Here is a 12,583-nt window from a genome sequence, read left to right on the forward strand (position 1 = left end):
AGTGGTGTATTCCACATGCACTTGTTCCTTCTGAACTGCTAGTGCGAGTGCACATGCTTCATTTATTTCAAGAAAACAAAAGCCCAAATGTGCAACAATATCAATAAAACATGGAGGAACGGAGACAGCTGGAGTTTACAACATTACAATACGGCTTAATAAAAATGTGACATGAGACTGCGGGACAAGAAATAAAAAGTACGTGTACCTGTTTTCTGGTTAGAGTATCACTACTGTAATAACAGTTTGCTTTGCATCCACAGGTTGCATGTAGATTAAAATTTCAGTGCAGGGTTGAGAGTAGAGGAAAATGTAAAGCAAGCACAACTCAATTCTCAGGCTTGTGTTTTTATGCAACTGTAACACAGCTGGCGTGGACTGAAGAGTAACTCTTCGGAAATACTGTGTCTAGTGTGAATTGTCTTTCAGAGCTGCAAAAATACACAATAACAGCTTCAAGGTTTATGTGGATGCAGTGAGATAGACAAGTGGAAAGGGGAGTCAAGAGGAGGGGTGGGGTGGTTGGGTCACAATATGGCTGACACCCTTATATGACACCACTGAGAGAGAAAGAGAGAGAGAGAGAGACAGAGAGAGAGAGAGAGAGAGAGAGAGAGAGAGAAGAGCTGACATCCTTATTTTAAGTGAAAGCAAGGTTCATGAGAATGTCAAAAGACTGAGAGAGGAAAAAAGAGAGAGATAATGCCTGACACCTTATTTAAGATGACTGCAAGGTTCACCAATGGGTCCATATATCAAGGGCAGCACTTTTCTCCCATCACAGCAAAAAACATGCCAGTAAGAATTAGCCACCAAGCACTTTCTCAAGGCCACACACACCACACAGCATCATGACCTGCATTCTGACTGCCCTAAGCGAAACCAAGTGTGTTTTTATTTGTGTGTGTGTGTGAGCATATCCATAACTCAGTCCCAACAAGTATCCGCTGTGCAAAGCAGTGCTGCGGTATTTCTGAGATGTTGAGGTGTTTATTTCCGAGCTCTTGGTAGAGCACGACTTTGTCAATACCAAAAGTGCTAACTAATCTGCAGAGACTGCAACTCGGGTACCTGTGACCTTGGCCAGACATACAGAAAGACGGGCATCGTGTCTCTGGGCAGATGAGAGAGGCCATGTGTGGCTGTGGCAATCATAATTCAGCCCGTTACCTTCTCTGAAGAAATTGCTCACTCATTTTTCATCCTCGGATTCATCTCGGAGAACTAACGATAAAGTATTCCACTCGGTAATGGAACGCCATTTCAATTACTTAGACAGCCTGAATAAGATCCGCATGTCACTACAGAGAAACGGTGGGAGAGAGAAAAGTGGAGGAATCTCTATATGTGTGCATAGAAGTTCCTTCTACGAAAACAAAAGCGCTGTAAGGTCAATATCGGCTACAGCAAAGTGTAAAAAATATATACATAGTGCACATAAATCACCATGCAAAAAGACATACAAACATGACATACACTCATTTGCATCCAAAAGCTTGTAATAATGCACAATCACAGACCAAAAAGACAGCTGGAGCACAAAAACCCTGAAAAAGCCAGGATGTGTTTAATGCTTTTAGCCCAGCAGGATGATCATGGTTGAGTCCAGCCCTTGGCAAGAGTAACCATAACAACGGCCACATTAGGGTCGTGGATAGAAACTTTAATCCACTTTCAGCGCATACGAATTAGTCAGATGAGAGTCATCTTGGTGTGTATGAGTATGCGAGCGTGTGTGCATGTGTGTGTGTGTCTATTCACGGTTTTATTATGTAAGCAAGAGATAGGTTTAGTCCTTATTTGTCTGTTGTGTTCTCTCTGTGTGTGTGTGTGTGTGTGTGTGTGTGTGTGCGATGTATTTCTGAGGTTATGTAATCCCAGTTTAATCGTAGTGTTTCTCATTTCTATCTGCCACTCCCATCTCCTGAATCACTCGAAAACACTCATTGTTTCCATATCTAGACCCAAACATCAAAGGTGGTATAGGTAAAAATGCCAACAGATGATTTGCTTTCCTCATACGCGACACAGATTTTTTCATGATGGTACAAGCAGCAAATATTACATCACATTACAGATCGGAAGATTCTGGGTTCAAATCTCAGCACCACCAAGCTGCCACAGTTGGGTCACTGAGCAAGAACCTTAACCGTCAACTGCTCGGATGTACCCCGTCTCAATTGTAAGTCACTTGGGATACAAGCGCCAACCAAATGAGCAAATGTAAACATAAATCCCACTGGTTATAAAGTCCAAATCCATTATCCCATCTGTAAGCGGTTTCGATTTCCGATTTTTGGGAACGTAGTTTTTTTTGGCGCTTTCCAATGTCGATTCAAGTTAGTAGCAAGCTTTTATGTGCACCACATGACTCAGCACACACACAGCTAAAAATGTGGAGATATACATTACCGGTTAAAACACTCGAATGTTTCTCATGATCTTAAAAACCTTTTGATCTGAAGGTGTATGAGTAAATGTTTGAAAACTAACATTTTAGTTACAAAAAAAAATATTTTATTTAAACGGACAACTCTGAGCAAAATATTCCGAAAAGCAGCCAATAAGAGTCCAGCGTAGGTGTGAACTCCTTTAATACTGTTTAAAAAGCATCTCAGGGGAATTCCTCAAGAAATCGGTTGAGAAAATGAGAATGAGAATACATTTCTGGAAAATCTAATTCAAAAAGGGCGTCAACATTAAAGATGCTAAAATACTATATCATTTGGGATTTTTATCACAACATAATTCCATTAGTTCCGCTTGTGTTCTTCCAGAGTTTTGATGACTTTATTATTATTATTCGAAAATGTGGAGAAAAAAAATCATAATAAAGAATGAGTGTGACTAAACTTTTGACTTTTACACACACACACACACACACACACACACACACACACACACACTATATGCCACTAATGGGAAATGGCACTAACATCTGAACAAACAAATCAAGCTTGGTCAAAAAAATAAATCAGAACTTCTCTGCTGTCTGAACAAAGCTAGTGAATCTGACATTTCAATTCTGATTGTGAGACTGATGATGCCAAAAGATATCCAGATTTTAGGCTTGTCTTAAACGATTATCTTTGAAGGTTATCCTGTGGCATGAGATGTATAAAAACCAATCTTAACTCTTCTGATCTACTCACAGTTTGGATGCTTGCTCTGATCTCAAGTCATACATGGTCATGAGAAATTCTATGGCAGTCAAAATCACTGTTCAGGACTGAGCATAATCACTGTGTGTCATGTTTAGTTCTTGGCAAATCTTGTAGTGTAGGGGGTTTGCTTCTGTAACCATAAAGATGGCACTTCTCCCTGAAGAAGATAAGATCCCTTTTTGAGTCTTGTTCCTCTCACAGGTTCTTCCACATGTCATTACAGGGAGCTTTTTTATTTTGCCACTGTCACCACTGGCTTGACTATTAGGGGTACAAATATACATCTGGATATCTGTAAACCGGCTTTGTAACAATACCTATGTCTATTTGCTGTACAAATAACATTGAATTAAATTGAAAAAAAAACAAACAAACTGTGAACAAAAATAAATAAAATCTGTCATCATATCTGGAGTCTCACATTTTCAACTTTGGAGTGTGGCCAAAACTTTTGAGTTTAGTAAAAGTCACAGCAAAATTTTTCCAGCTCAACTACATCTCAAAAGACCTGAAACTAGGCCAAAAAGTTTGGCCAATGGAAAGAGATGCATCTTTCTTCTTCTAAACAAGTTCACCATGGTGTGCACGCACTGTAACAGCAATACATATTTTTATCGTCTTTTTTTTATCATTGTCTGGTACGGCCATTTTCCACTCCATCGCTCTTCCAATCTCTGAATCTTTGCCAAATATCTTAAAACTGAAATGGTTACATCATAGACGTGCAGACATGCTGTCTGCACTTACATTTCCTCTCAGTTTGGCATACTATCTGTGAACTGATAACTTGCCCAACAAAAAAAAACACCACCCAGGACTGGCTTTTTCCAGCTACAGCCTTGTTCCAAACTCGCTTAACGTGGCATAAAACAAAGTGACACTGGCAACCCATTTCAGCTGCTAGGTGCAGCTCTTTGGTTTGTTTACTTCTGATTGAGTGTGCCTTTGTTGTGTTGATCATGCAGGATCAGTTCAAGACCATGACCTGTTCACATTAGTGTCACATATATAACACATTAACAAGATAATATGAGTGATGTAACAGAAAAGAAATACTTGAGAAATAAATCAGAATGACGTCACAGTTCTGTGCGTATTGAATCACGCAGTATTGTGTCAACGGTTACAATACTTCAAAAATATCCGATTTTTTTTTTTTTTTTGAATGAAAATATACTGCATTCCACCAGCTCTCGCTGCAGTTTCTGCATCTGTTGAATAAAATGTGTGACCGGATTCAAATGTCACCCTCGTCAAACAACTGACTCCCCCACTCTCTGGTAATGCAAAATAAAAAAATCTTTCACAGCTCAGTGACATAACTTCATAATTGCTGTTTAATGCTTTAATGATCTCAGTCTGTCAGATTAGCATGTGACAGTAGAATAATCCAAGTTAATTGCCCCATATTTTATTCATGAATCTAATTTCATTTCAAGTGGAAATTAAATAAGCACCTGTCAAATGCATCTGTGTGAGATAATGACATGCAGCAGTGTACATGCATCCATAATCCCACAGTCGTATTGGGATATACTTATAACTGACACGTTTAATGATTGAACATGAATTCGTGGTGTTTAGAAATTCATGATGCCAAGCCCAGTCCATATTAAATACAGACTGTAAAACTTTTAAAAGTAACCTTGAGACAACAGTCATCATTTTGAGAGATTTTAAAAATAATCATTCTCCCTGTTTAAAAGCCTAGCTATTGACACTAACAACTAACAATCTCTCAGGTGATGGAAATCCCTTCTGCCTGCAGTTCACATCCATTCAAACTCGCCTGTCACATCACTCATTCCCAACACCCCCCTCTTTCCACCTTTTCCATCTGACACATTAGGGATTAAGCATGTATTGGTTGGTGCTGATAGGCTGACCAGGCTATTACTGGGTATAAATGTCTCGCTCCCATCTCGCTCATCTCTGACGACACGCCGCAAAATGGAGCCTTGCCTCAGCCTAATACACCAGACAATTTTCAATTAAAATGCCTGTCAATGTGGCTCGCAAGGGAGGCGGTAACTCGAAAATAAATAAACAAACGCATGAATAAATAAATGAGCAAACAGATAGCAGCACAGGGAGCTACAAGCGAGGGTTTGGAACACTATGATGGCCTTGGGCCAGTCACCATGAGCCAAAGAGCACATTTTAGTTCGACTATTTATACTAGAGTCCCATATGGTGCGTGCAGGTGGTGATATGGCATATGGGACTGCGTCATTTACTATAATAATCGAAGATAGTCTGGAACCCAGGAGGTGAGTGGCCTTGGAGTTTTTGAAAAAAAAAAAAACAACAACAGTTTTTGGAAATCTGATCTCTGTGATATAACCACATGCCACAAAAACATGCCAAAGGTGTTAATATGCTCAGGGGAACTTCCAGGGCTACAGATTTCTGGGAATTAAAAATGTACATCTATAACTCACCCACTGTTTAGGATACCAGGGTCACGGATTAGCCTCCAGCATAATTATGATATTACAGTGGACAGTATATGACATGACAGTATATTTTGTAGAGCCAAAATATATCACACTGTAGCTTCAGTGTCACTGACTGAGTGCAATATCCCAACCACATACTAACAGCAGCATGTGGGAGCCAATGAAATGTTTTTTGTAAAAAATAATAATAATAATAATAATATATATTATATATACATTTTTTTTTTTAAAGCTTTAATTTGTTCATTTTTTTGGTACACTGGACAGACCCACTGCCTGGTAAACAGAAAACTGCTGCACTTGTATATATATGTAGACATGCTAATATGTCAAAAATGTACTGCAAGCACATTTTTACTTAGTGTATACTCTACCAAGTATACATAAATTGAATAAAATTGGCGTATACTTGAAGGAGCTTCCCAACACTAACTTGTTCCACTTTTATAACTGTTCTATGTTTCCTCAATCTGAACCGTCACTGCTTTCCAAAATACTGCATAGCTTTTTACTGAGTCTTTAGGTTTGTTTACTTCTGCTGTTTACTATTCAAATTCATCAGTATATTTGTGTGGGATAAAGGGAGTGTCTGTGAAAGCACCACATTTCCCCACTAAACACAGTTTTACAGCTTGTAATATTTAGCTCACTGTGAAAAATTAATTGAGAGTAGTTTACTGTAAAGTCTGTACAGGATGTTTTTTTTTTTTTTTTTTACAGTTGTGTTGCCCTGCTTAATTTGCATTATTTATATGCTGCAGTTACACTGAGATTTCCCACCTGGGATCAATGAAGTGTTACTGTATGTTGTCTTAATTAGCAATAGTTAATGCTTGACTCATCTGTGATATACAATTTTCGTTGTAGTGGTACAGGTTTTTCAGGGTTGGCTGCTTAACACTGTTTTAACCAAAAGGACTTAACAATGGGAGTCAGCTGTCTGACTGGATGTGTAATGTTTTTCATTCCCTGGCAGCCTTGTATTTCCCAGCGGTGATTTTAAAGTGTTTGCTGTAGTTGCTGTTCGTGTGCCGTTGGTTGTCCTTTAGGTTGCTGTAATGTGTGATGTCCACACTAATCAGTTCTCTTTGACTAACTGAAGAGAAGAATGTGGTGGAGAGAAAAGGATAATCAAGAGAGACAATGGGGGGAAGGGTTTGACAAGGAAAGAGAGGTTGAGTGTGACTGAGAAAAAAATCATGGAATAGAAAGGGGATAAAGGAAATAATTTTTATAGATAGATTAAGAGAGGCTGAGATAGGTTTAGAGGAAAACCCATAAATATGACTGAATGATGAAAAAGCAGGAAAATGCAGAAACAGGAAAACTACAGCGTACAAGAGTATAAGTGAAGATTTTGAAACAGGATATTAATCAAAGGCAACATAATTGCCAAGCGTCAACATCCCAGGAGAGAAGGATTTGACTCTATACAACAGGTATGAGCCTTTTTGTGGAGGTCTCAGATGTCTTCTCTAAAGTATCAGGTCATTCTAAGGCCCTGTTTACACTAGTGCAGTTTCATTTTAAAACGCATAACTGTTGCTACGGTTACGCCTGTCGTCTACACTACTCCGGTGTTTTCCACCCTCGAAAACTGAGACTTTTGGAAACGCCAAAGACCCCGTTTTAGTTTGAAAACTCTGGGCTCACGTAAACAGGCCAAAATGAAGACTTTTGAAAACGTGTGAAGGTGTGGCTTCGCCCACATTCACCCCCTGATTGGCTCTTCTGGATCACTGCGTATCCTTCCCTGATTCATCAAGCCCCTACCATAAGACCGTTATGCTATCTTGATCATATACACAACAACACGGAGACTGAACCGCAAGCTTTGCTGGCTTTGTTGTCAGTCTTAGCAGAAGTTGTGCAGTTAAATTCTGTATTTTATAATACTGCAGCTGCCTACATGCGCGAGAGGCGAGCTATGATTAGAGCAATCGGCAACAAATCTCATTTCAAGCGGCGTAAGCCCTACATGGACCGCCGGTTTGTTTTGCCTGCCGGTGACTAGCAACCAACTTCCTGTTTACACTTGTATGTGCATGCCCAGCGTGCATGAATGGTCATGTGACCTGCGTATTCGGTCGTGTAATGTAGACGGAGATCGTTTCTGAAACACAGCGGAAACGCCAGTGTGGACGAAGATCGTTTTCATTTTAAAACGCTGTTTAAAAACTTAAACGCACTAGAGTAAACAGGGCCTGAAGCACCTGGAGCAGATATACAGAGCAACGTTTTTCAGTCTGATTGCAATACGCAGCTCTGTGTTGTCTGGTTTAACACATGTGATCAAGCTTAAATCACTGTATTTAAGCTTATTTAAGAATTTAAATAAGTTTCAGAGTTGCACCTGAGCCTCGAAATAGTTTTATGATTGCACAAGAAGTACAACTTCCTCAGATATCATGTCATTAGCTGTGAAGACTGTACATATTTATGAACATGACCAAAAACCTCTCAGCTATCCTACCGTTGCCTCATGTTAGCCTGGATGCTCAAAATGATAATTGTGTATGAATTTGACACAAAAATCTTATCAGGTTACCTCATGTAAACAAGCAAGGTAGCATTAGCAATCTACATGTATGAATACAACCAAATGTGTCTGTGAATATGTAGCAAATTAGTTCATGTTTTTATGTTCACACACACACACGCGCACGTGCACACACACACACACACACACACACACACCAGTTAGCCTGGCCAGTCAGAAAAAAAGCACACTTCCTATTGAGAACTGGTCTAATTCTATAAACTCCTATATTTTCCCAAATATATTTTCCCCTTAAGTAAAACTATAAGCTTATGTTATATGAACTTGAAGATACTCCTATGGTCTTTGATCTGCAGTTCAGACCAGATTGGCAGCAGCAGGTGCTCAAATCAACATCACTAACATGAACATGTACAGCCCTGATTAACTGTAACCCTGTGAACACTGGATTCCAGGATGAAATGCATTGTCTGCTGTCTTTCATCTGCTGTAGGCTGCAGGGTCTTCAGCTTCATTAAAGAGCTCTAATGAGGACTTTCTCTTCATTAAGGAGAAATGTGGCCTGCCAAACTCATCTGCTGAGCAAGGAGCAACAGAGTACCTATCTCACTCACCCTGGGATCTCCAGTGGTGTCAATCATGGAGTGTGAAGCAAATACACACAGGCACACACTCGTGGGCTGTGTGCCCAGCATCTCCATTATTAATCCCTGGCGGATGTTTCACAACCAGAGTCATCACGCTCTTTATTAAAACTCACGCACACACCATTCATCACCCATTAGCATCTATTTAGCAGGCTATTGGACAGGACCAGGCCAGGGGCCACTGTTTACCTACGCGTAATGATTCGGCTCAAAGAGGAAAGGAGAGAGAGAGATAACACATTGCAAATATGATGAAAGAAAGATGGCATGAAAATAGTCAAATTGAGCAGACGGTAGGCTGGAGGTCCTAGTAAAGGAGGGGCAAGAAAATGAGAGGAGGGAAGATGGAAAGAAAGGCTCGAGGAGGAAATTAAGGGGTAATGGGGTCAGCCAAGGCGATGACAAAAGAAAAGGTGGAGGAGAAAATGAGGAGGAGGCGGGAATCGACAGACTTGATGAGATGGATGTGTGTGGTCGCTCACCCTTCCGCCTGAAAAGCCGACTGCTGACAATCTCAGTCATGGAGGCCACCTTCTGCTTCTGCAACTTGTCTGGGGGAATACAGGTGTAGAAGTCATACAGCAACTTACTGTGGAGAAAAATAGAGGGAGAAACGGAGGAGGGAAATGGTTACCACTCAGAACAGCATTTCAAATTCGAACCTTTATGTTCTGTTCAGTAATTTGCAGTGGACGTCACATTGATCCATACCACCAGCCTTTTAAACCTTTAATAACTTAATAGAAACACATAAAATGAAGTAAAGCCGAGATTTTTGTCAAAAATCCTAAATCTGTGTGCAAAACCAGAAAACAAACACTGAGAGACAATTTAGCTCTGTTCTCCAGGCGTGTATCGACATGCTGTGCATCGATCATCAGTCAGACAGCAAGTCCCGCACGCTGTCTCGCTAGGTCTAAAGGAACACTTGTGATTGCACATTATTGATTTCGTTACTAAGGATATAATTGGTCTGTGTTCGTGTAAGCAAATACAAACACAGCGAAAACTTCCTATGCTGTAAATGCTGATTAATAATGCCTACAGTAATATGGTCACTGAACCAAAAGCACTGTCACTTAATACGTTTTCTTTTTTAATAAATAAGGGGTTCTGGAAAGCCTGTGTAAGTTCAACAGCCAGACGATGACTTTGTGTGCTGCCAAAAACAAGCTAAGTGGGCTCACCAAATGTCAACGCATCAGCACACAGCCACACAGCGCGAGGCCAACGCACTTTTTAATTAGGCAACAATAACATTGATTAAAAAATCTTTGCACTGAGTGAGCTCAAGTGTCTGTGTGTGTGTTGGGCAGTAAAGTGAAAATTTCCAAGTTTTGTCTTTTTTAATAATTTTTTATTTTTTAATAATTTGTATGCATATGTTGTCTAGTGTCAAAGGTCAAACAGCTTTTTTTTTATTCCTTTTCTCTTGATAATTGCTACCACACACACACACACACACACATGCTAATGTTCACATGTTCTTAAATTCCTAAACTTAAATTCTTGGGTTAGACTCACAGGATTATGTGCTGGAAATCCTGGTCTTAGGTTCCTGGCCAAGATAAATATGTTCCTGGGCTAGAGTTCTGTGTCTTAGGTTCTTGGGCTAAAGCATCAGGGCTAAAGATGCTGGAAAAAAGTCCTGGGTTTAAGCTTGTGGACTAAATTTTATCAGCTGAAGTTTCTGGGTAACATTTTAAACTAACTATTGTTTAATGCTATTAATTAACATTTACAAGTGATACATTTCAGTATTAATAAACCATAGGTAATGTTAACAAATACATTGTAAGTTAGCTCCATGATTAAAAAAGTCCATTTACCGTACATGGGCAAAAATTCAATTGCAGCATGTTATGAAATATTGATAGCTTACTCGTTGTTGTTCTCCTGGTGTAAATATTAAATGTGCTGTTGAGCCTCTGTTCTGAATTTTTTCAAACACATGGTCATAGTGATGGAAAGTTAGTCGTTGATGATCTAAAGACCGGTCAGTGCAAGTTTATTGGTTATTCATGGGTCATTATTTGTCTTATTTGGTTTATTATTTTAAAAAATAATTAATGAATGTATGTGTTAGTTACTTTGCTAATGTTACTCATGGTGTATCTTAAAGAATGTGTTAGATAATATCAGTTAAGAGAACCTTCATGTAAGGCGTTGCCATTTCCTGGGTTAAAGTTTCTGCACTTGAGAAATTTGTAGCCTTAAGTAGAAAGTATGCTTCACTCTTTTTTCATGGACGCTAGGAACAGTGTACAGTACGCGTGATGCAAATTTTGTCATCAGCAGAGTACACGTGTACTGTACGCACCCCGCCAGATTTTTCTAACCGTGTGTACTTTATACATGCGCATTTAATTATTTTGCACTTTATAGTTGTTCCACAAGGTGGCAATAGTGACCCAGGGCTGGAATAAACGTGGTAAATGGAAGCGAAGAAAACGAGTGCAGGTTAGAAAGTTCCTGCATTTGTATAATTCTAGCCTTAAAGAGTATACGGATTTGTATATGGGTGATAATCATGGCAAGAGATTACCCGAGCATTGTTTTGATTCTTCTTCGTTGTCGTCCTACACAGCAGAACACCTGCTTTACTGCTCTGTACTGACTTCTGTAGGCCAGGAAGGGTAGCGCAAGTTGTCGTAATGTGCATGCGCCGACCGCCTGTGTACGCGCAAGTCAAATGCAGCAGTGGCTTGACGGTTAAGGCTCTGGGTTACTGATCGGAAGGTCGGGGGTTCAAGTGCTTAGCCCCAGCACTGCTAAGCTGCCACTGTTGGGCCCTTAACCCTTTCTGCTCCAGGGGTGCTGTATCATACCTGACCCTGTGCTCTGACCCCAGCTTCTTGACATGCTGGGATATGCAAACTTTATTACTGTGCTGTAATAAAGTCAATAAAGACTCATTATCATTACTTTGAAAGGCAATATGACTGTGCTCATACGCTAGCATACGGATAAAAATATGAAGTATGCAAGCCTTTAAGTTTTGGATCCGGATCCCGCTTCCGCCCTGTGTGGGTGGAGCTTGCATGTTCTCCCAGGTTTCCTCCCCCAGACCAGACATGCGTTGTAGACTGATTGGCATCTCTAAATTGTGTGAATGTATATGCGATAGTGCCCTGCGATGGATTGGCACCCTGTCCAGTGTGTCCCCCGCCCTGTGTCCCCGAGTTGCATGGGATAGGCTCCAGGCTACCTGTGAGCCTGTGTAGGATAAGTGGTACAAAAAATGGAGGGATGGATGGATGGATGGATGGATGAATGTTTTGTCTCATGTTTCTGTGTAGAAAAGCAGCTCCTCTCACAAATGCTGTATGCTGTAACTGGAAAGTAGTGAGTTTAAATAGCAAGACTGTCAGACAACCACCATTAGCCCTTAACCCTCAACTGCTTCAGTGGTGTCAGATAACAAATAGCCCTGCATTTAACCTTTAATTCCTTTCACACTGAAGAATCTTGCTAGAATTTCCTCTGTAACAAAAAGCATGCTGGACATTTTCATTCAAGTGCTTCAGATTTGCTGTACACATCACAGTGCTTAGAGCAGCAAGGCATCTGATGCACCAAATACCATAAGCATAGCCAGGATGTAACACCAACAAACATGGGACAGTCTCATATTTGTCTCGTGAAACTATAGCCAATCATAATAATGCATAAAAAGTATATACAGATACATTATACTGTATATTCTTGACACAGCTATAATTTAATTAAGTATATATATATTATATTTCAGTAACAATACCCTAATCAATGAATTATCCTTCATCCTGAATTAGCCTAGACAGAAAACTGGAA

General features: G+C 40.0%; 1 protein-coding gene and 1 long non-coding RNA gene across 3 annotated transcripts in view; one reads left to right on the plus strand and one right to left on the minus strand.

The window, feature by feature from the left end:
* Positions 1-12,583, minus strand: part of LOC128618716 (dedicator of cytokinesis protein 2) — a 131,755-nt gene that overhangs the window by 82,787 nt on the left and 36,385 nt on the right. For both annotated transcript variants that reach the window (XM_053642516.1, XM_053642515.1), the window contains exon 24: positions 9,253-9,359. In XM_053642516.1, the coding sequence (XP_053498491.1) occupies positions 9,253-9,359 (107 nt within the window). The remainder of the gene's footprint in view (positions 1-9,252; positions 9,360-12,583) is intronic.
* The window catches only part of LOC128618717 (uncharacterized), an 81,443-nt gene that overhangs the window by 54,210 nt on the left and 14,650 nt on the right, over positions 1-12,583 (plus strand). The window lies entirely within an intron of this gene.

Source organism: Ictalurus furcatus, chromosome 14, assembly GCF_023375685.1.
Source record: "Ictalurus furcatus strain D&B chromosome 14, Billie_1.0, whole genome shotgun sequence".
Classification (NCBI taxonomy): Eukaryota; Metazoa; Chordata; class Actinopteri; order Siluriformes; family Ictaluridae; genus Ictalurus; species Ictalurus furcatus.